Genomic DNA, 25,089 nt, shown 5'->3' with positions numbered 1-25,089 from the left:
TAGCCCCGGCCTTTCCCTTCAGGGTTTCAATTTCCACCCGGACGCGAGCGGTGGCTGGACTTTCCCGGGTCTTGGAGGCGCCGCTGCTCCTCTGTAGGCCTCATGGCTTTCAACTTCGGGGCAGCTGCCGGCGCTGCAGCCGCCCCAAATCCTGCGGGTGAGTGCGAGGCCGGCTGCGGAGACGGTCGCCTTGGCCCTAGTCGGGTTTTTTGGTGGTGGGGGGGGGGAGGAGTTGCTTCTGGTTTCCATAGCAACTGCGAGGCCGCCTGGTCTCCCTAGCAACCCCCAGCATTGGACAATAGGAGCTTTCTTGTAGTGATGGGGGGGGGGGGAATGCTGCACCTGTTGAATTTTTGCCTGCCACGCGGCTTTTAAAGTCGCAGCTCCGCATCCGTCAATATAATGTATATTGTATTTACATTATATAATGTAATACCTATAATGTAGTTCAACCCTAGATCCTCATGAGCAAATTAAGAAAAAAGGACGTGGCGGGGGGAAAGAGGGCGTAACAACACATATAAACATGAGGGGGACGTGCGATTCTATAAAATGTTTTCATGTCTATTCATGTAACTTTTCCTTCTTCCTAAAAGAGACCAAAAAGTCGCAGTCCCTCTTTGGGGTGAGGCAAAGGGGTCACGGGGGTGGGGGTCTTGCCCATTACTCTTGGCACATCTGGATTTCTAGCTGAGCTCTCTGCTCTCTCCAGGACGGAATTCCAGAGACCCACAAATTCACACGTCTTTATTATTAATCTCTGCCAAAATGTTTATTTCAAAATACGTATTTACAACCAGAGAGGGGGAAGACCTGTTGAAGGAGGTCATGTTTGTTGTTGGTTAAGTATTTTGAAAAGCCTTTCAATTGTAAAAGAAAAGAAAAGGGGGGGGAGCCAATTTTCTTATAACAGAATCAATTTATCACCATACAGCATTTCACCTCTGGGATGCTGCTCGTTTTAGAACTTTAAAACCTGGTAACTTCTAGAAAAGTTTGTAGATCAGATGCCAGTGGGCATAATAGAGTGGAATCCAACAGCACATGAGTGAAAGTATTCTAATTCAACTGGCCTTTCTTCCTCTCTTCTCTTCCTTGCAACTCCCTGGCAATCTGCTCTGGGGGAACCCACAACCCTTTGAAACAGACTTTGGGGGTGTGCAGTGGGCAGCTGGTGGCGACAGGGCAAATCACTTCCTCTCCCAGTTCCTCTTGAACTGATGTGGAAGAGAGCTCCATTATGTAGTTGCTTTGCTATCACATCAGTATAAAACACAATACTGAGCAACGGATACAAGGAGTTGTAAATGATTTTTCTTTTGCCAGATATCTCAGTAATCTGATTTTTTCTCCCTGTATATTTTGGTAGCACTTCTGTATTTTACTATGGTAAGACTATGTAACAATGATTGACTTTCGGGTAAGAAAAGATGGCAGGGAAGTCAGTACAGATCATACCTGGCTCTAGATTTAGCCAGTACTGTCCAGCCCTGACTTAGTAGCCAATTGGAACGTAGCAACAACTGTTCCAGCTCGTATTTTTCAACCTCACTTCCTTATCTTTAAGGGTTTTTTTTTTTTTTTACATGTAGATAAAAGTTTCCATTTTGCCCATGTTGAGGTAGTTTTGTTGTTCATGGTTCTTTGATGAGAAGGAGGTTCAGCAGTACTACTGAGAATTTGCGAAAATATTGTGATACATTTCCTTGTGATCAATGAATAGTATGTTAAATACTAGAAAAACCTTGGACTGCATTTATATCTGACATTGCACAGCAAACCTAGGACGTTTGTGGCCCCTGCCATATAACAAAAAAAATCTTTAGGCTGAAATCTAATGCACAATTTCCTGGTACTAAACTCTGTTGGAACCCAGTGAGATTTATTTCTCAGTAAACATGCATAGGATTGTACTGAACATAATTTTAGGCCAACTATTTGCATTCTAAGTTAAATTAACAAATTAATTTAGCAAAGACAATATCTCCGTACATTTTGAGACCTGGTGTAATAATTAAGAGCAGCCTTCCTAGACCCAGCACCCTCCAGATGTGTTGGACAACCACTTCCATCATCTCCAGCCAACATCCCCGTTGGACATAATGGCAGTGCGAGTTGGGAGTTAGAGGCTCAGTTCAGGCAACACATTTCTCAACTGTGTTTTTAGAACTCCACAATTGAGAAATGTGTTGTGTGGCGGGGAAACGCTCCACGCAGAATATCCACGCTGTGCAGAGGAGAGTTCCTGCACAACTGTTGTGTGGCAGGGTCTGTGGAGTTTTCCATTGCACTGAGTGGACTTTTCCCACCAGCAACAGAGTTCCCTGGCAAGAGCAGCATAAAGAGCAAGTTCCACTCTTGGAGAGCTACCGGGATTGGGTGTTTTTTTTTGCAGCAATGGCTGATGGGATACCATCGGGAGGACTGGGGCAGGAGAGAGGGAGGAGGAACTGTCAATCAAACATGTGAACCGCCCAGAGAGCTTCGGCTATTGGGCGGTATAAAAATGTAATAAATAAATAAATAAATAAATAAATCATGATGGAATTTACTCAACTCCACGGTAGCCCACAGTCACACAACGGTGGAGTTAGAACATGTGTGGGGAGTACCTCCTAAAAACTCAACTGTTGAGTGGAGTTTTCACACTGCATCAACGTGTTGTTTGAACTGAGCCATAGTCAACACGTCTAGAAGGCACCAAGTTGGGAAAAGATGGTTAAGAATATGAGCTGTAAACCAGAAAATCCATTCAAATCATGAATACCTTAGACCAGCTGCTGTTTCTCAATCTCAACCCCCAATTTGCAATGTGGGGATAATACTGACATTCTTTGGAAGATTGTTGTAAGACAGATATGCACAATATGTGACCCACCAAGGCTAACGTATCCTGCTGATCATAGAATCATAGAATAGCAGAGTTGGAAGGGGCCTACAAGGCCATTGAGTCCAACCCCCTGCTCAATGCAGGAATCCATCCTAAAGCATCCCTGACAGATGGTTGTTCAGTTGCCTCTTGAAGGCCTCTAGTGTGGGAAAGCCCACAACCTCCCTAGGTAACTGATTCCATTGTCGTATTGCTCAAACAGTCAGGAAGTTTTTCCTGATGTCCAGCTGGAATCTGGCTTCCTTTAACTTGAGCCCGTTATTCCAGCTCAAGTTAAATTCAAGTTAAGTTGGTGTATTGTGCCCCACTAGGGGTTTAATAAACCCTTTGTTGCTGAGTGTCTGGGACTACAAAAGGTGAATGCGGGTCTAGCACTTGGTAGACCATGGCTGCATTTGGCTTAATGAAGTTGTGCAGATGTGTTGGTAAGGATTACTTTGAGAAGCACTTTGAAAAAAAGTCCTCTTCAAATGCAAAGTGGAGTATAGAAAGGTAATATATTGTGTGTGGGGAATATAAAGGTGTATTTTAAAAAAAGTTCTATACCTGGTCATGGCTTTGTATGTGCAAAGTGGTAATCCCAGAGTAGTTCAAAGTGCATCACTTCCCAAACTGCCTAAAATATTGACCATCATACTGGGGAAGATTTAGGTTTTTTTACCTACTTATGCAACATCAAAACTAATATTTTGTCATGAAAGTTTCATTTGCCCTTTAGAATTAGGAGCAGAAAAGCTCTCATGTACTTAACTACTCTTGCTTGATAAAATGGACTGATGTTTTTCATCCCTGTGCTTCTGTGTTTTATCATTTCTGCTGATCAAAGATGGTTTTACTGCTTAGATGTTTGATATCTCACTAACACTGCCTTGCTTTCTTTCTGCTTTCCGCTCATCAGGATTTGGTGGGCTTGAAACAGCAAACTCCACTGCCAGTGGGTTTAATTTTGGGGGTTTCGGATTAACTGCTAATCCTGCAGTGAATTTTAATATTGGGAATTTTGGCGTCTCTACTACCTCGGCGCCACCATTCAATTTTGGTAACAGTCTGGCCAGCGCAGGTAGAGAATGCACATAAGTGGTGTTTGTAGTAATGACGTTGTTGCTGAGAAGAGTCCAAGAATTCGCTTTAGGCCTCTAGGGATTAAGCTCATTCACACATGACAGCAAGTTCTATTAAACTCCATGGGGATCCTCCTTCAAAGCAATATGTTGAAGGACTGGAGTAGAGGCAGAATATTTCCTTTGCTTTTATTCTTGAGCTCTTATTAATGCTTTCAGCAGACACAGCAAATTTTATTTATTTATTTATTACATTTTTATACCGCCCAATAGCCGAAGCTCTCTGGGTGGTTTGACTCTGAAACACTTAATTTGTCAGCCCTGCTGTTTTGTCACTGAAATGGCTGTGAAGAAACTTATGTCCTGATCTAATAGTTGCATTAAGACTGCAGGAATGCATAAATGTACAGAGATCTTCCCTATTCATTTCCATGGGATGACACAATCTATGCATACATAAAAGGAAGCACGGATCAGGTCCTTCCGATAACTGAATGGGGAAGACACAACCAAGAAATCCATGTGATCAGCTGATATGCTTCACAAAACACTGTGGGAACACAATACTTGATTACTTGCTGCGATAAAGATGTCAAGTGTGAAAGGAATGCACCCATCTCCAGACCTGCAGTAGATACGCACCAAAGAGGCACACAGAGTCAGTCATGCCTCCCAGCATGCGTCTGTCCTGTACATGCTCTACGAGTACTGGCGAATGTAGAATTCTCAACTCTTTTTCACGATTTACCTGCTCGTTGTGTGCCTTTAAAAGTGCGAATCAGCCTTGAACCCATGTGGCTCTGGATTGGGTTATTAAACCAGTTTCTCCCCAAACAAAATGACGCCAAGTGCTTTAGCATCCTAACAGTCCGTGCCAAATTCATCATGCGCAAATTCATTCATTTTAAATAGGGATATAAAATTAAGAATACTAGGTAATGGTGCTGAATGACTGCAGAGTTAATCTATAAAAAGGGATTTTCTGTAACTTGAATTCTTGGACTCTACTGTATCTGTGTTTTCCCCCTTTTCCATATCTCTTCATTGGATTTCAATCATCACGAACCCACCAGAAATTTGTTCTGTGGAGAAACAAATTTTATACGAGCAGCAAAAAACAAATCTTTTGGATTTTGAGAAATATGTTCGCTTTGACAAATGATCCTGACTTTTAAACTTTCTAAGCTACTTCTAGTCTGATTTGTAGTGGATCAAGTTATAATACTCCAGTTTTAGCTGACTTTGGATGATCAGGCATTGATACATCCTTTTATCTGAAATTGCCTATTTCTAATGCATTTATTATTCAGTTTTCGTTCTTGCAGCTGTTCGTATATGAAATTATATCCATTCCATAGTCCCATCATTTTTGTACTGTAATATGCAACAGTTCTAATACTTTATACAATGTAACTCCCATTTTAGGTGTTAAAGAAATCGCTTGTTCAGGTACTAACTGTAACGGCGCTATTCGTTTGCTTTATGAATGTTTTCCACTACATTACTTCCTTCCCACTTCCTTTCAGTCTAAAAATTTGTGTGCAAGGAAGAAAATGAAAGGGATAGTTTACCATTGGGTTACACTTGTCCGCATTATCACTTTAGAGGTTGTTGTTTTTTTAAAAAAATGGTTGTTGTAACTGAAGTCTAGATTTATGTGCAAGCAAGAAAGTTCTAATAGATGTGTAATATTGTGTAGATTTAGAGCAGCCTTCCCTAACCTGTGTGTTAGGCTACAACTCCCAGCATATCTTAGCTGGCATGGCCGACTGGGGCATGCTTGGAGTTGTAGTCCAGTGCATCTGGAAGGCACAAGGTTGGGGAAGGATGATTTAGCGTGTTTTTAGACAGGCTGAATCAGTGCATCTGGCAGCCACTGTTCAAGCAGACTAACTGGATCACTATAAGGTAGCACAGCAGTTGTTGTGGCAAATTGGCCAAGGGCAGACTGAAGCCCTTATGCTAATTGAGGGCGCAAGGCAGGTGGGCATCGAACACGAACACAAAAAGAGAGAATAATCTCAAGATGCTATAAATTAATTTATTGCTGGAAAGCCTGACGCGTTTCGGCCTCTTGCTTTATATTAGGCCTTCTTCAATGTTGTAACAGTGTCTAGGCGTGGGTTGGGTCGGTGGGATGGATTCTGCCACACAGAGAGAATTTGGGAGACACTGAACCACACCAGTTACCTGTTTATACATCAGTCGGGTCTGTAGGCCACAAAATGAGCACTGATGTTCTAGAGCATGACAGTGATGCAGGCATGGCATTCAGTTGAATGTTTTAGAGAGCGGCAACTATTGCTTCTTCTCCTGTCACCAACTACAGAATATGAGGGCAGGACATGCAAGGGTAGGTGAGCAGATGTGCACCATGCTAGTGGGTGGGGTGGGGTGGGGTGGGGTGGGGTGGGGTGGGGTGCGGCAACTCATCACCCACTGATCTGCCCCTAAGCCACAAGCACAGAAACAGCTAGTCTTGGAAAGGCTGAGCAGGGACTTTTTGCCCGCCAGCCAAAGTGGCCAAAGAGGGTGGGTTTTTCCACCTTCTATTCACTATATCCCAGAAAGATTAGCAATTCATGTTGGAGAGATATCTGTGAGTATGAGGGGGAATTTGCTCACAACAGGCAGATCTGTCCAGGGAAGTAAGTTACAGCACCTGGAGACATCAAGATGGTGAGTGGGGATTCCCTAGGCCTTCCATTCTGAGCATTGAGACCCAGAGGCAGGGAAAGAAGCCGCATTTGGTCCTGGCCTGCTTTACGCCCAGAATCTTGGGACTTAGGTAGTGAACTGGGGTGAGGTGTCTCCTCTAACACTGGAATAGGTGTGGCCAGATGAGATGGAAGCGGTTGGTTGGTATACTATCAAAGCCTCATCATCCCATCAATTTGGACAGGGAGATCAGCAGACTTCTGCTTTAGACAGTTGAGGAGGAACTGTTGCAGATCGTCTTGTTCTGTTGAGTTTTAATAAAATTGAGGGCCAAGTGAACCCAAGTGACAAGCGTCTCACCTCTTTCCTTCAGATGTGGGTGCAATATGCTTTTCTACTAGTAACAATAAAGCTTTCCATATATATAACACCAAGAATGAGAGAGTGTGTGTATAATATAAGTTATGCCTAAAGTTTGAAGTAGTGCTAGCTACTTTCTCTCTGAAGTCGCTTCTACTTTAAATAAGGATGATGTCATCAAGGAATCATCTCATACCCGCACATCAACCACATTCGTTTGTCAACATCTCCATTCCTAAAAACCTACCAGCATGTGATCATCAAACTGTTGTCTTGTGAAGGCCTAGCCCTCCCTTTTGATTTGTACATTTGGTTTATTAGGGGCCTTTGGAGGTTTTGGAACGACAACCACCACAGGCGGATCTACGTTTAGCTTCTCAGCTCCTACCAACACAGGTACCACTGGTAAGAGCCCATAATTCTCTCTGTGTGTGTGTGTGTGTGTGTGTGTGTGTGTGTGTGTGTGTCTTTCTGCTTGTTTTGGAATGAATTTCTACAAATCTTCACTCTGTGTTGTATCCCTGTTTCTCCCAAGGGCTATTTGGTACCCAGAACAAAGGTTTCGGATTTGGTACTGGCTTCGGGACAGCAGCAGGCGCTGGGACCGGCCTTGGGACAGGTTTGGGGTTTGGTGGCTTCAGCACCCAGCAGCAGCAACCAAGTAAGCACACATTAAAGCTACATATTTACCTAAATTTTACCTAACCTCTGCAAGTTGAATTGGAGCCTCCTGAATGAGCTGCAAGCAGTCACAGAGAAAGCCCCTCATGCGAAATGGTGGAATTTGTTGGCTTTATTCTGATTCGCCATTTCAAGTGAACATCACAACTATTGTTTCTGTCAGGCTTTTTAATACTCTGCATAAATTGTTGCTGAAAGCTGCATTGAAAATATAATAATCTTAAGGGCAGATAATACATAGATAGACCCTTGGTTAGCAACTTATTTTAAAGGAAGGCTACTTAGACTAGCTCGCCTCCTCCATCATGAAAACTGAATTACTGCCAGGTCCTGTTGTCACAGCCACCATTCTATCCATCTCTCCTGCCTCTAGCAACTGGCCCAGAGCCGGTCAGCCAATGGCATTCTTCAGGAGATCAGATTTGGCTGCAGGGTCTCCAGTTTCCGATCCCTAATTCACAGGATAGAATTGTTGTATTCATGTCTTGCGTCTTTTGGGATGTGGGTTTTTTCTTTCCTTTGTCTTAGGTTTCCAACTTCTTAGCTTGATTGATTGTCCACCATACCTTTATCAGTGCAGTCACCACCGGTTATTTACTTCAACAGTGTGAACCTCAGTTATTTAAAATTAAACTGATTTAAAACTATCTCTGCTGCCCCTTACGCCTGGAACGCTCTTCCAGAACATTTGAGAACTACAAGTTCAATCGCAGCTTTTAAAGCTCAACTAAAAACTTTTCTTTTTCCTAAAGCTTTTAAAACTTGATGTTGTGCAGACTTTATACTGTTAGTTTTACCCTACCCTGTGCCTGCTTACCCTACCCTTTGCCTGTTTGCATTCTCTTCCCCTCCTTATTGTTTTACTATGATTTTATTAGATTGTAAGCCTATGCGGCAGAGTCTTGCTATTTACTGTTTTACTCTGTACAGCACCATGTACATTGATGGTGCTATATAAATGAATAAATAATAATAATAATAATAATAATAATAATAATAATAATAATAATAACAACTTCCACCCCACCTAAAAGATCTCAAAACTGCAAAGTTAAATTGGTTTTATTGTGTAGTGCATATGTGGCTTATTATTGCTAGTCTGAGATGAAACCATGCCTACTTTTGAAGTATTTGCTTGCCTTCTGAAAAGCTAATTGAAATGCTATGTCCCCCCCCCACACACACCTTAGTTTCTAGAAAAAGATAGGCAGATTCTTGACCAGATGCTTGAGCCCGTCTAGAAAAGACACCCTCTGACCTGGAAGTCCTTTCCCCTAATTACTGACATGCAAGCACTCTTTACACAGTTTCCGAATCACTTTCATGTCTTCTTTTTCTTAGGTTTTGCTGATTAGCTTTGGCAGTTAAAGACCACAAATTAAACCCTTCGGAAATTTATCTAAATCCAAATGTAGTGCTGTATTTGTTACTCCTCAAAATTTGTGTTGTTGGGGGCATATTGTTAAACTTAGGAAAAAGAAGCAATGGTGGTAGCTTTGGATGCGTTCTGTATTGGTGGATTTCATTTGTGCGTATATGACTGTCTGTCTTCTTGTCCAACTTCAGCACTGGGAAGCCTTTTCAGTCAGCCTGCCCAGGTTCCCACCCAATCCAATCAGCTGATAAACACAGCGAGTGCCCTTTCTGCACCCACACTCTTGGGAGACGAGCGAGATGCTACTTTGGCCAAGTGGAATCAGTTGCAGGCATTTTGGGGCACGGGAAAAGGATATTTCAACAATAATATTGCCCCAGTGGAGTTCACACAAGAAAACCTGTTCTGCAGGTTTAAGGTATGATCGATTTGCTGTATGACTATCTGAAGCTAGTCGGCTAGCTAGTTTTATCTACTGCTAAGCATGTTGAGGCAGTCTCCTTAGCTACGCTGCCAGTGTGGTGTAGTGGCTAAAGTGTTGGACTGGGAGTCGGGAGATCTGGGTTCTAGTCCCCACTCAGCCATGGAAACCCACTAGGTGACTGTGGGCCAGTCATAGACTCTCAGCCCAACCTACCTCACAGGGTTGTTGTGAGGATAAAATGGAGAGGAGGAGTATTATGTATGCCGCCTTGGATTCCTTGGAGGAAAAAAGGCGGGCTATAAATGCAATAGTAAATAAAATAAAAATACCATGTTAGCTTTAATGCCTCTCTAGTGCTACGTTGACACAGGAAAAAGCTTGGGCTTCTTTTTTCCAACTGAAAAGGCTGTTGTCTTTACACAGGCTGTGGGCTACAGCTGCATGTTCAGCAACAAGGATGAAGATGGCTTGGTAGCATTGATCTTCAATAAAAAGGAAGTCGAGATTCGGAGTCAGCAGCAGCAGCTTGTGGAATCATTGCACAAAATCTTAGGTTCAAATCAGACTCTCAGTGTCAATGTTGAAGGTGTAAAGACGTTGCCAGATGATCAGTAAGTAAAACCATATTGTGCGTTCTTGGCTCTTTCTGGCTATAAACAGCCCGATTGTACCAAAGCAGGTTAACTGGTGCCAGGGATGACTAACTGGTACAATCTTCGCCCCCAGCCCCACTTCCACCTGGCCTCCTCCACCCCTCTCTGCGCCAGGCTGGACATACGAGATGCTTCTTCTCACCTGGCAGGAACTCCTTGTAGCAGGAAGTGAAGTCCCCTCAGAGGCCTCTCATTTGGAGGTTCGCCTACAGCCTGTCCCAGCCAAGCTGCTGGTGGGTAGAGGATGATGCCCTGGCAAAGGGGAAGGACTCAGCCCATGGAATGCCAAGCCATCTGGGCGGGCAAGTTATTGCTGCTCAGGCTGCTGAGGAAGTTGGTTATTGCTACTCCAATGATGAGATTGAATTCTAATGTTTACTACAACTTCAAGATTTTGCAGTTTTTTTGTTTCCTTAATCTGCGAATTGGTGGAGGGCGGGGGAAATGCTTTGTAATGTGGAAATGCGGCATGCCATTAACCTTGAGCAACTACAAAGTTAAAAAAAATATATCTATATATCAGATGTAAGTATTTTTACTGCTCTTTTAGGACTGAAGTAGTCATCTACGTTGTCGAGCGGTCACCAAATGGGACCTCCAGGCGTGTCCCAGCTACTACTCTGTATGCACATTTTGAACAAGCAAACATCAAAACCCAACTGCAGCAGCTTGGAGTTGCCGCCACTATGACCAGAACAGAATTCTCTCCAGCAGAGGTCAAACAGCTGCTACAGCATCCTCCTGCAGGTACAACAGAAGCGTTGACTGAATGATAAGCAAGACCTGTTGGAATAGAGGTTGCATGAATGGCACAGGATCCCTTCAGAATGCATGTTTGGGCAGTTCTTTAAGTGGGGTGCTTTAGGTATGGGGTGTATTAATAGGGCAGGTGATTGATGTCTGAGTCCTTTCTGACTCTGTTTCTACCTGCTATCTAGAAAGAAACCTAAACACCAAGTAGTCTTGTAATTGGCACGTCATAAAAGTAGCCCAATAGTGGATGGCGTTTCACTTCTTCAGGAGATAGAACATCAGGACAGAAGCAAAAAGAGGCACCTGTGGCAGTAATTAATCTTGAGTCCACACATGACAATCCACCCTTAAACGTGTTCAACTTTTATAAAGAAAAATCCACCAAATTTCTTTGTGTTTTTAGCTGTGTGTTTAAACCTAATTTTCATCAAGAGAAATCCTACCACTAACTGCCTCTTTCTTATCGGCTAAAATGTAGCTGTCAGTAGGACTTGTTACATTAATGAGCCATGACAATGTTGGTGGATGTCGTCTACACTTAAAACTACTTTCACAGTAAGGGTAGGGGGTTATAATCCTGTGCTTCTGAGTCGAACTATGGGATTAGATTGCACACTAGGAAAAGGTCCTTAGTTTTTAATCTCTACCCTTCAGCCATCAGTCAGTTTATGTATTTTAAAAGGCCTTTCATCCACGAAGGATCCCAGGTCAGCATGCATACGGGCTTTAAAAATGCAAGCATATTACAAAAATGGTAACCGTTAAATCAGTACAATACAATTGAGACTCGTAATATCTCGGTGAATAGTACAGTTAATTTTAAATGCCTGGGCAAATAAAAGAAAATGTCTTGAGCTGGTATTGAAAAGAATACAGTTCTGGGCAGTCTTACTTCCTCCTGGAGGGCATTCCCGAGCCAGGGCTCAGCCCCAAAGAAAACCCTCTCTTTTGTGAATGAATTGTGCATTTGTCTCAGTGATGGAACTTGGAGAAGGGCTGCCTCTGACGACCCCTGTGCATAGGCAGGAAGGTATGTAGGAGGCACATCTCCAGGTATTTGCATCCCAGGCTATTCAGGGCTTTAAAGGTAACCTTGATTTGGGCTTGATAACAAATAGGAAGCCAACGTAGTTCCATCAGAACTGGCATAAGGTGGCTCTACCTAGATAAACCAATCAGAATTCTAGCAGCCAGATTCTGAACCAGTTGAAGCTTTCAACCCGTTTTTAAGGACAGCCCCATGCTAATCCAACCTGGAGGTTACCAGAGCATGGATCACTGTATCCAGGCTAGTTAAAGCATTTATTTATTTATTACATTTATGTCCCGCCTTTTTCCCCTCAAGGAACCTAAGGGGGCATATCTAATCCTCCTTTCTCCATTTTATCCTCACAACAACAACCCTGCGAGGTAGTTTGGGCTGAGAGTCTGTGACTGGCCTAAAGTCACCCAGTCAGCTTCCATGGCTGAGCGGGGACTAAAACCTGGATCTCCCGACTGCCAATCTAACACCAACCACTACACCATGGTGGCTCTCTAAAGCATCTTATCAGGAACTTGCAGGCCTATGGTTCTAAAAGAAACAGATAGTTCCTGTTAAAGAAGCATCTGACTATAAATACGGACAGTCCTCTAGAGAGCTTTTTTTGTGGTGGCAATGGAAAGGGGAGTTGATCTTATTAAAGTGAAGACCTATTGCAACTACTGATGCTCTTATTTAGTCTCTGTTCAAGGTAAGGGGCCCGTTCATACGTGACTATTGCTCAGAATCAACCGCTGAGATAATCCTTGTTGACATAACTTGATTTTTTCCTTGCAGGTGTTGATCCTATTATTTGGGAGCAAGCCAAAGTGGATAATCCAGATTCTGAGAAGTAAGTGATTTTGCAAGGTAGTTTTTAAGGAGGTCACAGCCTGCGTAATTTGTTACGGGAATATGCTGTCTTTCTGAGACAAGATTGAGAAATTAACATGGTTGCTCAAGTAGATTCCTTCTATCAAAATCAGCATTCAGTGGAGATCCACAACTCCCAGGTAGAGTAACTGAGAAAAGTTAAAAGAGTTGCAACAGAATATATTTTGTTTTTAGTTATCCACTGAAAGCTAATTTAAATGCTTAGAGCAAGCCTGACTGAATCATCGCAGGATGCACATGGAGGATTGCATGTTGAATATGCTCCCATGTTGAAATCTCCCACATTGGGCAGAAGCTATGCTAAATTTGCATGCTTAGGGAGATTTTTGATGTTTAAGTGTATTCGAATATGCTATCCAGCACCTTATTATTATTATTATTATTTATTTATAAAGCACCATCAATGTACATGGTGCTGTACAGAGTAAAACAGTAAATAGCAAGACCCTGCCACATAGGCTTACATTCTAATAAAACCATAAGGAGGGGAAGAGAAAGCAAACAGGCACAGGGTAGGGTAAACAGGCACTGGGTAGGGTAAAACTAGCAGTATAAAGTCAGAACAAAATCAAGCACCTATGTCATGGGGTGGTACAGTTCCATAAGCTATACCATCATGTGCCTTTTCTAATCTTTTGAATATGTTCTGAGTTCACTGAGATCATTAACTGTAACGGTTTCAAGATGATAAAAGGTCACTCTCATTAGAGCATGTTAAGTCCATTAATTCCAGTTGCAAGTGCTGCTACTCTTATTTAGTATCTATGATGGCCAGCTCACTCAAAAGAACATCAGAAGAGCCATGCTGGATCAGACCAAGGGTCCATCTAGTCCAGCATTCTGTTGATGCAGTAGCCATCCAACTGTCGACCAGGGACCCACAAACAGCACCCTCTCACCCATGTTCCCCAACAACTGGTGTGTATAGGCTTACTGCCTTTGATACTGGAAGTAGCTCATAGACATCAAGCCAGAGATAGACTTCTCATCCAAGAATTTGTCTACCCCACTTTTAAACCCATCCAAATTGGTGTCCGTCACTACATCTTGTGGTAGAGAATGCCATAGTTTGACTATGTGCTGTGTGAAGAAGTCCTTCCTTTTCTCTGTCTTGAATTTTCCAACAGTCCGCTTCATGGGATGACCCCAGCTTCTAGTATCATGAGAGCGGGAGAGAAATATCTTCCTATTCACATGTACGTCATCTGTAGTGTTTCCTCCTTCCTTGACCTCAAGCAATGAGATCAGTTTACACTTTCATTTGTATGACATCAAGTATACAGCAATTAAGTTGGAGGAATGAAGTGATTTACATGTGTGTATGAATTAGGCGAAGGTCTTTAATAGATACCAGAGACAAAAAAAAAACCCTGTTTGTTTTTATTAATTAATTAATATATTTATTTATTTATTTATTATATTTTTATACCGCCCAATAGCTGAAGCTCTGTGGGCGGTTCACAAAAATTAAAGCCATAATAAAACAACCAGAGAAGATGAGGTTCCTGATTCCCTATTTAGAGGCAACCTCTTCTTTCCTTTCTGGTGTTTTCTATTCATTTTGATAAAGGGATCGTCTTCCGGTCAGTATTTCTGTAGCACTAGTTCTAGAGAAAAAGAGATAAGATGTTACCTGATTTTTGCCACATCAATGCTCCGTCTTCTGTAGACTGATTCCAGTGGCAATGGTCGGCTTCAAAGAACTCTTGAGGAGGTTGAAGGTCGAAGACCAAATGACAAAGCAGCATCAAAGCAGATTAGATGTGAGTATTGACTTCTCGATACCTCTGGTTGTGAAGGATCTGTGGCAGACCACGAGCGCTCCGGCTAAAAGACTGAACACATTTCCCTTTTAAGTTCTACATTGCAAATGCCAGAAACTAATACCATAAGCACTGGACACTTAACATTGGCTAACCATTTACGGTACAGACTCTGAGGACTAGCAACTTGCTCCACCTAGAAATGTTTTGTAGACAGCTGTTGCCAACTCCATCGTAATGAGCATGGAAAACACCATGCTTAGGTTCTGGGACGTGTTCTCCAGTGTTTTGTTGGGCCTCTAATACTTATCTGTTCCGGATGGTTTAGGACAGGGATGGGGAATTTAAATTGGGTGGGGGGCTGGGTGACACCCTCTTCCCCCCCCCCCCCCCGCATCCAACCTTCTGCAGCCTGAATGACATCAGGGAGCATAGCCCCACTCTGTTTCCACCATCCACTCTCTAGCTGAAGCACTGGCTTGGGCTCTCCAAGCCAGCACTTTGCTCAGGGACCCTCCTGCCCCTGCCCTGCCCCTGCCCCTGCTTGGGCTTGCGGGTTTTCCCTCTGCATGCAGCGAAACTGCCCTGGCCGATGCCCCGTGTCAAGGAATGCTTCTCCGCCTGGCACTTCTGTAGGGGCAGCTTTTGCCTACCCTGCACCTTCCTCTGTTGGAGGAAGCATCATCATCATCATTATATATTTATTTCTTACCTGCCTCTCCCTTTGTTTCAAGGCGGAGAACAACATTAGTACAACCATACAATTGTTGTACAACAATAAATCAAATACATAAAATCTATTTATTACATTTGTATACCGCCCCACAGCCGAAGCTCTGGGCGGTATACAAATGTAAATTAATTAAAAGCGCATATAAAACCAATACAAAATAACATATCTTTAAAAATCCTTAGGTTTCACATTCATCTGGGTAGGCCTGCCAGAAAAGGCTAATCTTTAAAGCTGCCTTAAATTCAGAGAGAGAGAGTTAAGTTGATGAACCTCCTCCGGCAGGCCATTCCACAGTCTGGGGGCGACAGAAGGAAAAGTCCTTTGGGTAACAGTTGTCAGCCTAGTTTTGGCTGACTGAAGTAAGTTCTCCCCAGAGGACCTGAGTATGCGGGGGTGGATTGTCTGGGAGCTAATAGCAGGATTGGTCTTCCTGCTAGCCCTGAAGGGAGGGGCTTGGGGAGGGGGAGGAGCCTCAGCTGATGCTCCGTGGGCACGCCCTGTTCCCCATCCCAGCCTTAGGAACTACCCTTGAGGGGCCATGTGCAACTGTGAAATGCAATAGGCATTTGGTCTCTGGGAATCCGAAGCGGTATCAAATCTGATTACACTGTAGGGTTATTTTATGCTTATTCGAACTGGCTGGGTGGTTAGGCAAGGAAGTTCCAAAATTCTTGGTTTCCTGATGATTTCTGTGCCTGGCCTGAATTGTGTGTTTTCATTTATAGGGGATTAGCATACAAAAGGACCCTTCCTTTTGGAGTAGGACAGCGATTCTAGATGTCTTGCAGTTGCTTCCAGCCCCATAATTCTGTAACTAGTTTGTGGGCTAAACTGATGGAGGATTTAAAAGGCTAATGAATATGCAGGGCTATCGGGAGGAAAAGAGGTTGATCATTCAAAACATGCTCTTTCTCTCTGTACAACTGAGGCAGTTTCTCCTTATCTCTAGATAATATCGGAAGACATAAGTGAGCTTCAGAAAAACCAGACTACAACAATGGCCAAAATCGCTCAGTACAAGAGGAAACTCATGGACCTTTCTCACAGAACGTTACAGGTAGGCCTTTGCTTGCACCTAGTAGATTCAACTGTGAGTTAAGGAGGATTAGAAGGACTGGAGTAGTGTAGTGCAAGTGTGTTGAACCTTCAGCCTGCAAGCCAAGCCCAGGCCGCCTGGGGTCGCAGATGGCCATGACCCTTTTCCTTTCTGCTGATCGCCAATTTTTCAGTGGTTTCCCAGCTTTTTTGTGGACTTTCCCGCATCCTACAAGATTGAAATGCTCTCCTAAGGCTTAGTTACCAGCAATAAGAGCTTTAAGCTACAATATAACGCAGCCCCCAAGAGCTTCTCTGAAATTGGATCTGGCCCTTGAGCTGAAAGGGTTTTGACAGCACTGGCATGGTCACCTGTAACATAAGATGCTTTAAGGTGGATTCCTGCATTGAGCAGGGGTTGGACTTGATGCCTTATAAGCCCCTTCCAACTCCTACTATTCTATGATTCTACATCAGGAAGTCTTGGTTTCAAATCTCAGCTGTCACTAGATAACCTTAGGCAACACACTATTGTCTCAGTGTTCCCATCTGCAATATGGCTATCATTTCTAAAAGCCTAAGCAGAGGAACCCAAGTCCATTCAGTTTTGCCTTCTGGCTCCAACAGTGGCCAGCCAGAAGCTTCTGGGAAGCCCACACGCAGGGCGTAAAGACCACAGCCTCTCCCACCTCCTTGTGTTGGAGATACGTTGCCTCTGAACGTGATGGCTCCATACAGCCATCATGGCTAATAGCCACTGGTGCCCTCCATGAATTTATTGAATTCCCCTTTGGGAATTCCAAAATCAAATTATGCACTGTGTGAAGAAGTTCATGTCATGAATGTATGTTCCACATCCCAGTTTTACACAAGAAATGCTTGTTTCTTCAACACTGCTTAGGCAAAGAGAGTATATATATATATTTACAAATAAGTTAAAATGCCCTGACTGCACCTACTTAGCTGGCTTACCATTCTTGTTGTCCATACTATATGAAGCCCCTTGTAGGTGATCTGTGTGCCAAGAGCTGCTCTGCCCTGCCACTTCTCCTGCCTCCCCGGAGACCCTTTCCTCTATCTATTTCCAGCAGCTGCCATTACAGTTTCCTCCAAAAGCTTTCACTCACGCATTTTCCCCCACTGCCCTTTCTGCCTGGAACGTCTGCATTCGTTCCTCTCTCTTCCACCTTTTCCATCAAGCCTCTGTCTTAGCCCCGTAGGCTTCTTTTTGGTTAGGGATGAGGAGGGTTGAAGGACTTGTTAAGAACCAGGAAGAAAAGAGTATTGCACGTGCATCATATGTGAAACCCCAGTTAAGCTTAACTAAGGCTGGAAGACACTTGTAAAGCAATCTTGAATCAGAGGCTAGAGCAATTAGGCTAAAACCTTGGACCACAACCCCGGCTTAGCCTCCCCTCTCTAGGATACCCTGCCCTCTTATTAAAAATAGGGCACAGTTAGGGTGATTGATTTGTGGTAAAATAATAAATAAATTAATAAAATAAATAAATAAATATTATATTTCTTATCCGCCTCTCCCTTTGGATAGAGGTGGGGAACAACATTAGTACAGAATCAATACATCTTAAAAATTATTTATTTTACATTGATCTAGATAGGCCTGCTGGAAAAGGCTAGTCTTTAAAGCTGCCTTAAAATCACACAGAGAGTTTATTTTACGAATTAAAAACAAATTAAATTTGTGGTAGGCAAATGGGTACATTGGAGGGTTCATTGGATCTGTCTGTCTTGAGGTCTGTAACTGTTTTTTTTTATTTATTTAACTTCCACCTTGAAAATAAATAAAATACGCAAATGTAAGCTCCTTTCTATTTTAAGACATCTGTGTGTATCTTCTGGCATTGCATAAATGAAGTTACCTAGGGAGGTTGTGGGCTCTCCCACACTAGAGGCCTTCAAGAGACAGCTGGACAACCATCTGTCAGGGATGCTTTAGGGTGGATTCCTGCATTGAGCAGGGGGTTGGACTCGATGGCCTTGTAGGCCCCTTCCAACTCTATGATTCTATGATTCTATGATAAGACTTGGAAGCCAAGCTGGATTAAAAAGAATTCTGACTAGTTTGAAGCATCTTTAATGGAAAAGTAGGATACTTTGAATCTACCTTAAAGCATGCCTAGTAGATGGCTGTCCAGCTGCCTCTTGAATGCCTCTAGTGTGGGAGAGCCCACAACCTCCCTAGGCAATTGGTTCCGTTGTCGTACTCCTTTAACAGTCACAACGTTTTTCCTGATGTCCAGCCAAAATCTGGCTTCCTGTAACTTGAGCCCATTATTCTGTATCCTGATCATTCCAGAGCGCAGGACACGGAATAATGGGCTCAAGTTACAAGAAGCCAGATTCTGTCTGGACATCAGGAAAAACTTCCTGACTGTTAGAGGTTGCCTAGGGAGGTTGTGGGCTCTCCCACACTAGAGGCCTTCAAGAGGCAGCTGGACAGCCATCGGTCAGGGATGTTTTAAGGTGGATTCCTGCACTGAGCAGGGGGTTGGACTCGATGGCCTTGTGGGACCCTTCCAACTCTGCTATTCTATGATTCTATGAAGATCTGTTTCTCTGCATGTATGATTGTTGCTGTAAAGCGGAGGCTGGTGTGCCTTTTCTGTTTTCTGCGAAGCATTTCTGAGCATCTCTAAGACAACGGGGAGAAGATCACCAGGTGTCCCATGCTCAGCTGCACGTGCCTCAAAAAGGATAAACTCCCTTTGGGTGCAGCCAGCCTCCTGAAGCCTCCTGAAGCCTGCCTTTCATTTCTTTGTGCAGGTATTAATCAAGCAAGAGATCCAAAGGAAAAGTGGCTATGCCATCCAAGCCGATGAGGAGCAGCTCCGCGTGCAGCTGGATACCATCCAGTGTGAACTCAATGCACCTACGCAGTTTAAGGTGAGCAGTTCAAGGGCTTCGGACCGATCCTTGGGTCACGGCAAGCGGAATGGAAACTTCTCCCAAACCGACTGATACCTCGCTATCCTGCGATTTGATAGCGCCTTCGATTAGTTTCCATGAACTTTCATTTTGTGTCAGTCAAATCTCCACGTTCTTCCATGTGAACGTGAAAGGCAGCCTCTGCCATGTGTGGACGCCACTGCGCTTTCTCATGTTCTGCTGAGGTTCTCCCCTTTAGCTGTGTGTTATCATGACACCGTGTTCCTCTTGCAATAAGTGATTTTGAAAAGCTCGAGGCCCTTCAGAGTATACAGCTGTTTTGTAAGTGGTTGTTTTTGAAAGCCACCGAAGCTGATCAGTGAGGCTTACTTCAGAGTTAACAAGGGGGGAAACAGCCAAAGGTAAAGGGCAGAAACAAAGATATATCTTAGAAAATATTTATTGTTTTTGCCAACAATAAATATTTTCTAAGATATATCTTTGTTTCCACCCCTTGCCTTTGGCTTCCCCCCCCCCCTTGCTATTTGGGGTTTCCTGTCTTTTTTGTGGCTTACTTTGGAGTTAGCATGCTTGAGATTGCAGCCTTAGGGGAGAGGGAAGGTCATGTAGCTCACTAACCATAAGGCGGTCTGCTGCCATCTCTCCAGGTTGTCAGCGAAAGGCCTTACCTTGCCAGCTGTGGCCTGGCTTACGAATGCAACAGAGTAAGGGGGCGGAATGGACTGTACGGTTTCAGACTGCAAGTGGCAGCTTTGCACCTTTCAATACATCTCTGAAACAAAATTTAAAAAAATCAAAACCCAGCTCCATTCAAGTAGAAAACTAGCCTCTCAAAAAAAGCTTCTCCCTTATGTGCTAATTTACTACAGAGAGGGAGCTTATAGGTGTGTGTAGGGTGCTGCAATTCTCCGACTTGCAGTCTGAAGTGATACAATTCGCTGCACTCCCTTGTTCTGCTTCATAGGTAGACTAGGTCTGTGATATGTAATCTGAAGATGCCAAGGTCGGAACCTGCTTATAAATCCCTGCTGCGTGTTATGGACCTTCGCTAATCCTGCAGATGAGGGAAAGAGAACTGCCTTTTCCCACTCTATGAATTTAAACCTCTTTTTTTCCCCCCTAGGGTCGGTTGAATGAGCTGATGTCTCAGATCCGAATGCAGAATCACTTTGGAGCTGTGAGATCGGAAGAGAGGTACTACATTGATGCAGACCTCTTGCGGGAAATCAAGCAGGTGTGTATTTGCTGTGAGGCCTTGGGGGTCCAGCCGATGGAACGGCACGCTCAAATCTCTCCTTTAATCACAAACCCAAGTGGCTGTTGGGCTTTCCTGCTTTGGGGTTGGTTCATCTATGATAAAGAAACATTGCCACTACACTGAGTCTTAGGCCTACAAAATAGACTATAAATTCTAACAGAGAGCCTTTTCGGTGCTACCTAAAAGACTGTTTTAGGAGCCATTCTTTAAGAGGGTATGCCATGCTTAGTAAAAAGCCTTAGGAATACAGGTATGGGACTATGCATTTAAAAGCATAACAGTAGAATTTTGCCAAAGGAAATGAAAAACGTGGAACTTCCATATGTGTTTTTGTTGGTGTGGCGATTCTCAATTACTTTGGCATTTCAGTTGCTGGGAGGGAAGGAGAAGGCTGTTGCAGTTTGGGCTAGGCAGTTTAGTAAAGCTGGAGAATAAATTCCTCCATTCGGATCCCTCATTTCTGAGATTTTGCCACCAGGTCTTACCTAACCACACGGTTGTCTTCAGAACCAGGAGTGTAAAGACTTTAAAAAAAAAAGCAGCCAGAGATTTGTGCCAATCTTTTGACACATAGTTTACATGGAGCTTTTCGTTAGCTGATAAGTGTAGCATTTTTGTGGTAATACGCTTTCAGTTTGAACACCTTTGCGAAAATGATGGAAATGTCATCAATAGCTCTTTGAAAGATGTAAGTTTCATCACTGGAGCTGAAAGAAGCAGACCTACTCCTGGACCTGATTTCAGTGTTAACTGTATATGAAAAAGAGCCTTTCAGCACATGCCTTCCCCCTGAGTCTCTCCCCAACCCATACACATCCAAGATAAAGGGGAAAAGATTGGAGGTTGTGACTGCTTGGTATGATTGGGTATCAACATCTGGCATTTGAGAAACTTAAGTGCTGATTATTGCCAAGAAATCAGCACATTTGCCTTTTACCAGCCAGTGTGCTGAAAAGAAACATTTACTTGGATTCTCTCTCTTCCCTTTCAGCATTTGAAGCAGCAACAGGAAGGTTTGAGCCACCTGATCAGCATCATAAAAGATGACCTGGAAGATATAAAGCTGATAGAAAATGGATTAAACGAAAGCATCCCTATCAGAGGAGGAGTTTTCAGTTGATGGGTCCCTTCTCCAGAGGCCTGTGGAACAAGTTGCTTTCCTCTCCATGACCAAAACTCACTAGGTGTTCTATTTCAACCAACTTTAGTGTAGGTTCTGTGAGAGCTCCAGTACTATTGGCGTTCTTTCCCATTTTTCAACAAAATAAATTTAAATTTATGAAGGTGCATTTGCTTTCACGAAGAAAGACATTTAAACTCTTTAAAAGATACTCTGTGATTTAAACCTGATTTTCTACAATATCAACTTGTTTGTTGGTTGGTTTAGAAAAAAATACTTTCAGCGATAATGTTGATAAGAAATACTTTCCACTATAGCAAACAGAACACAAAATAACTGCTGTGTTTTGTGTTCATTCTCTTTTGTCCAGTCTGCCTAGACAAACTGCTTATAAATAAACCTTTCAAACCATGTTCTTTTTAGGGGAGACAAATGGGTTGTCCGGTGTGCTTCTTCGGGGCAGGTTGTGGAAAAGAAGTACTGGTGAAAGGTGAACTTTGAGTATCGGCACTAAAAGCCTATATTTTTATATCATTTTGATTCATCTGAATTTGCAACATCGGTCTTCTAAGAGGTAATAAAATGAAATGTTTACTTCCAATATCCTGCTGAAGGCGCTTTGTAAAGGCACATTTGTTTATAAATAATTGCAGAAGCTAACTGACTACTGTGGTTCTAATTCTTCACCCACCGCATGGTTAAACGATGGCATTCGCTACCACAAGATGTCGTGATGGCCACCACTTTGGATGGCGCTTAAAAGGGGATGGACAAAGTCACGGAGGAGAAGGCTATCAATGGCTACCAGCCCTGATGGTTATATGCCACTTCCAGCACACCAGTTGATGTGGAACATGAGCTCAAGAGTGCTATTGCACACATGTCCTGTTTTGGGTTTGCTGTGGTCAGCTGGTTGGCCACTGTGCGAACAGAATGCTGGAGACGTTGGTCTGTTCCTGGATGGCTCTTCTGATGCATGATAGCACTCTTCAAATACTTGAAAGGTTGTCACACAGAGGAGGGCCAGGATCTCTTCTCGATCCTCCCAGAGTGCAGGACACGGAATAACGGGCTCAAGTTACAGGAAGCCAGATTCCAGCTGGACATCAGGAAAAACTTCCTGACTGTTAGAGCAGTGCGACAATGGAATCCGTTACCTAGGGAGGTTGTGGGCTCTCCCACACTAGAGGCCTTCAAGAGGCATCTGTCGGGGATGCTTTAGGGTGGATTCCTGCATTGACCAGGAGGTTGGACTCGATGGCCTTGTAGGCCCCTTCCAACTCTGCTATTCTATGATTCTATGCTCTTATTTAATGCTATTGTCAACCATCTGTTGCAGACCTAATATATCCTATTTTCTGCAAGCTCCGAAATCGGTTTTTAAATGTGAACTTGCCAATTCAAGTGAAATTGTCATCTTGAGCTATAGAGTCAAGAAAAAGAAAAGTTACAATAATGAGACAGTTCATATTTATTTATTCTCCAGCACATCTTAAAACTGCATAAATCTTTAAAAGGAAATTTTCACAAGCTGAATCTGAAACCTCTGGATTTTCTGAAACGCTTACAAAATAAACTGTGCTAACTCTCTAATATTAAAAGCCAATGTCGAGGTGGAAGGAGCTTCCCAGTTTCCTCTCCTGATTATTTGGAAGACTGAATTGTGTGATGCAGTGACTAATTTGCCCTTTTTGCTTGGAGGCACATTCTCGGATTGAAAGATTAGTCCAGTTTTACAAGCGGCTTTGAGTGGGGGTGGGTGGAGTCCCCTGCCCCCAGCTGCCATCTTCATCAAGAGCGTGATTGCGTGACAAGACGGAAGGCCTCAATGAACTCATTGAAATCTATGTTTCCGTCTTTGTTGAAATCGATGCTGCGGGCCAAGTCCATGATGCTTTTGTCCGAGATCTCGATATTCATATGAGAACTGAACAGCCTCCAGGTCTGGTGGAACTCTTCAAAAGAAATGACCCCTTTGGGGTGAGAGGAAAACATTTTTATTAGTTCAAGTGGGCAGAAGGCAACAAATTGAACTTACTCGGAATTACATTGCTGCATCCCTGAGACAGCACATAACAATTTGAAGCCCAACTTCCCATTATTCATGTTGGAATTCTATATCCCCCTTTTAAAGCATAAGAACACTTCTGAAACAAGTCTAGCGTCCTGCTTGCCAAAGTGACCAACCGAACGTCACTGGGAAGAGCACAGCTGCCCTCCCTCAGTGCCCCAGCAATATAGGTTCAGAGGTACTCAAATGCAGCACGCTGCCATCGTTGCTAAGAGCCACGAATAAACCTTTAGAAATGTTTCTAATTCCGTTCTAGAGCCAGTTGCCAACATAGGAAGTTGACTCTTACTGAGTCAGACCATTGGTCCGTCTAACCCAGTATTGTCAACACTGACTGGCAGCAGCAGCTCTCCAGGGTTTCAGGTGGGAGTTTTTCCAGCCCTACCTGGAGATGCTGAGTCTTGAACCTGGGACTTCCTGCATGCAAAGCAAATGCTCTACCATCAAGCTACAGCTGTGGCAGATTAAGAACACAACCAGCCTGCCCCATACTTCTCCCCACACCCTCCCCTGCCCCTCTAATTCTGTTCCTTTAGCCATCTTTTGTCTGTGCTAGGAAAAGCTACGCTTTGGAATTCATCCTCATGTAGCCATCTACAATGCAGTCTTTTGTTACCAACCTTTGCCATAAACTGCTAACATAAAGGATGATTACTTGCTGTGGACATCTTATGAAGGGCGTGTATATAGGGGTGCATTGCTACATCTCTCACTGCAGAGTGCTCTTCCTTTTTCTCTTTTAAATGTGTCCACCCTCTTTCTGTCTACATCAGCCTTCTTCAACCTGGGGCGCTCCAGATGTGTTGGACTACAACTCCCAGAATGCCCCAGCCAGCTGGCTGGGGCATTCTGGGAGATGCAGTCCAACACATCTGGAGTGCCCCAGGTTGAGGAAGGCTAGTCTACATGTCCCTTATTGGTTTTCCAGACTACAGCATAGTTACAACTCATTGAAATCAGTGTGTGATACTATTGTTCACAAAGTTTGTAACTGTGTGGGGGTGTGCAAGAATTAATTTGGGGTAAATAGGATGCCAAGAAAATAAAGGAATACGCTTAAGAAAGTTAAAACTTTTATGATGCATGCATAAATCTTGTGGGGTTCGAGAATGTGTTTCAATCTCAAAGAAGCTGTATTCGGCAGGCGCTAGCTGGAGCGGGACCCAAGTTCAGTCCCAGGAAGCTCCAGTGAAAAGGATGAGATCACAGGTGATGTGATAGAAATCTTCTCTAAACCTCTGGAGAGCTGTTGCCCCTTGGAGTAGAACCACTGGCCTGGATGGACAAATAAATCTGAACTTGCAGCTTCCTATGTTCCTAGTGGCCAATTTCAATGTAAAATCCTTGGTGACACGCCATGGGAGATGCTACAACAGCACTGCACAGCTAGCAATCAAAAGCCTTTGGAAGATACCCTGAGCCACCTGGCATT

The 25,089-nt window shown here is 43.5% G+C and overlaps 2 protein-coding genes across 7 annotated transcripts in view; one reads left to right on the top strand and one right to left on the bottom strand.

The window, feature by feature from the left end:
• Positions 1-52: 52 nt before the first annotated feature.
• NUP54 (nucleoporin 54) lies at positions 53-22,246 on the top strand. 2 transcript variants are annotated; one of them, XM_063135638.1, is made up of 13 exons: positions 68-157; positions 3,789-3,950; positions 7,291-7,374; positions 7,505-7,630; positions 9,217-9,443; positions 9,873-10,060; positions 10,653-10,849; positions 12,675-12,729; positions 14,440-14,533; positions 16,216-16,323; positions 19,086-19,205; positions 20,332-20,442; positions 21,458-22,246. In XM_063135638.1, the coding sequence occupies exons 1-13, from the start codon at positions 103-105 to the stop codon at positions 21,584-21,586; spliced, it is 1,656 nt and encodes a 551-aa protein (XP_062991708.1). In that variant the 5' UTR covers positions 68-102; the 3' UTR covers positions 21,587-22,246. The 2 variants fall into 2 exon arrangements, with proteins under 2 accessions (XP_062991707.1, XP_062991708.1); XM_063135637.1 differs by lacking the exon at positions 3,789-3,950 and having other exon boundaries at positions 53-157.
• Positions 22,247-23,039: 793 nt separating this feature from the next.
• PPEF2 (protein phosphatase with EF-hand domain 2) overlaps positions 23,040-25,089 on the bottom strand; it is a 38,533-nt gene continuing 36,483 nt past the window's right edge. For all 5 annotated transcript variants that reach the window (XM_063135978.1, XM_063135979.1, XM_063135977.1 and 2 more), the window contains one exon: positions 23,040-23,559. In XM_063135978.1, coding sequence (XP_062992048.1) covers positions 23,378-23,559 — 182 coding nt within the window. In that variant the 3' untranslated portion in view covers positions 23,040-23,377. The remainder of the gene's footprint in view (positions 23,560-25,089) is intronic.

The sequence above is a fragment of the Elgaria multicarinata genome, chromosome 10, assembly GCF_023053635.1.
Source record: "Elgaria multicarinata webbii isolate HBS135686 ecotype San Diego chromosome 10, rElgMul1.1.pri, whole genome shotgun sequence".
NCBI classification, from domain to species: Eukaryota; Metazoa; Chordata; class Lepidosauria; order Squamata; family Anguidae; genus Elgaria; species Elgaria multicarinata.
The sequence above is the reverse complement of the archived record's forward strand: the minus strand, read 5'-3'. Positions and strand labels throughout refer to the sequence as shown.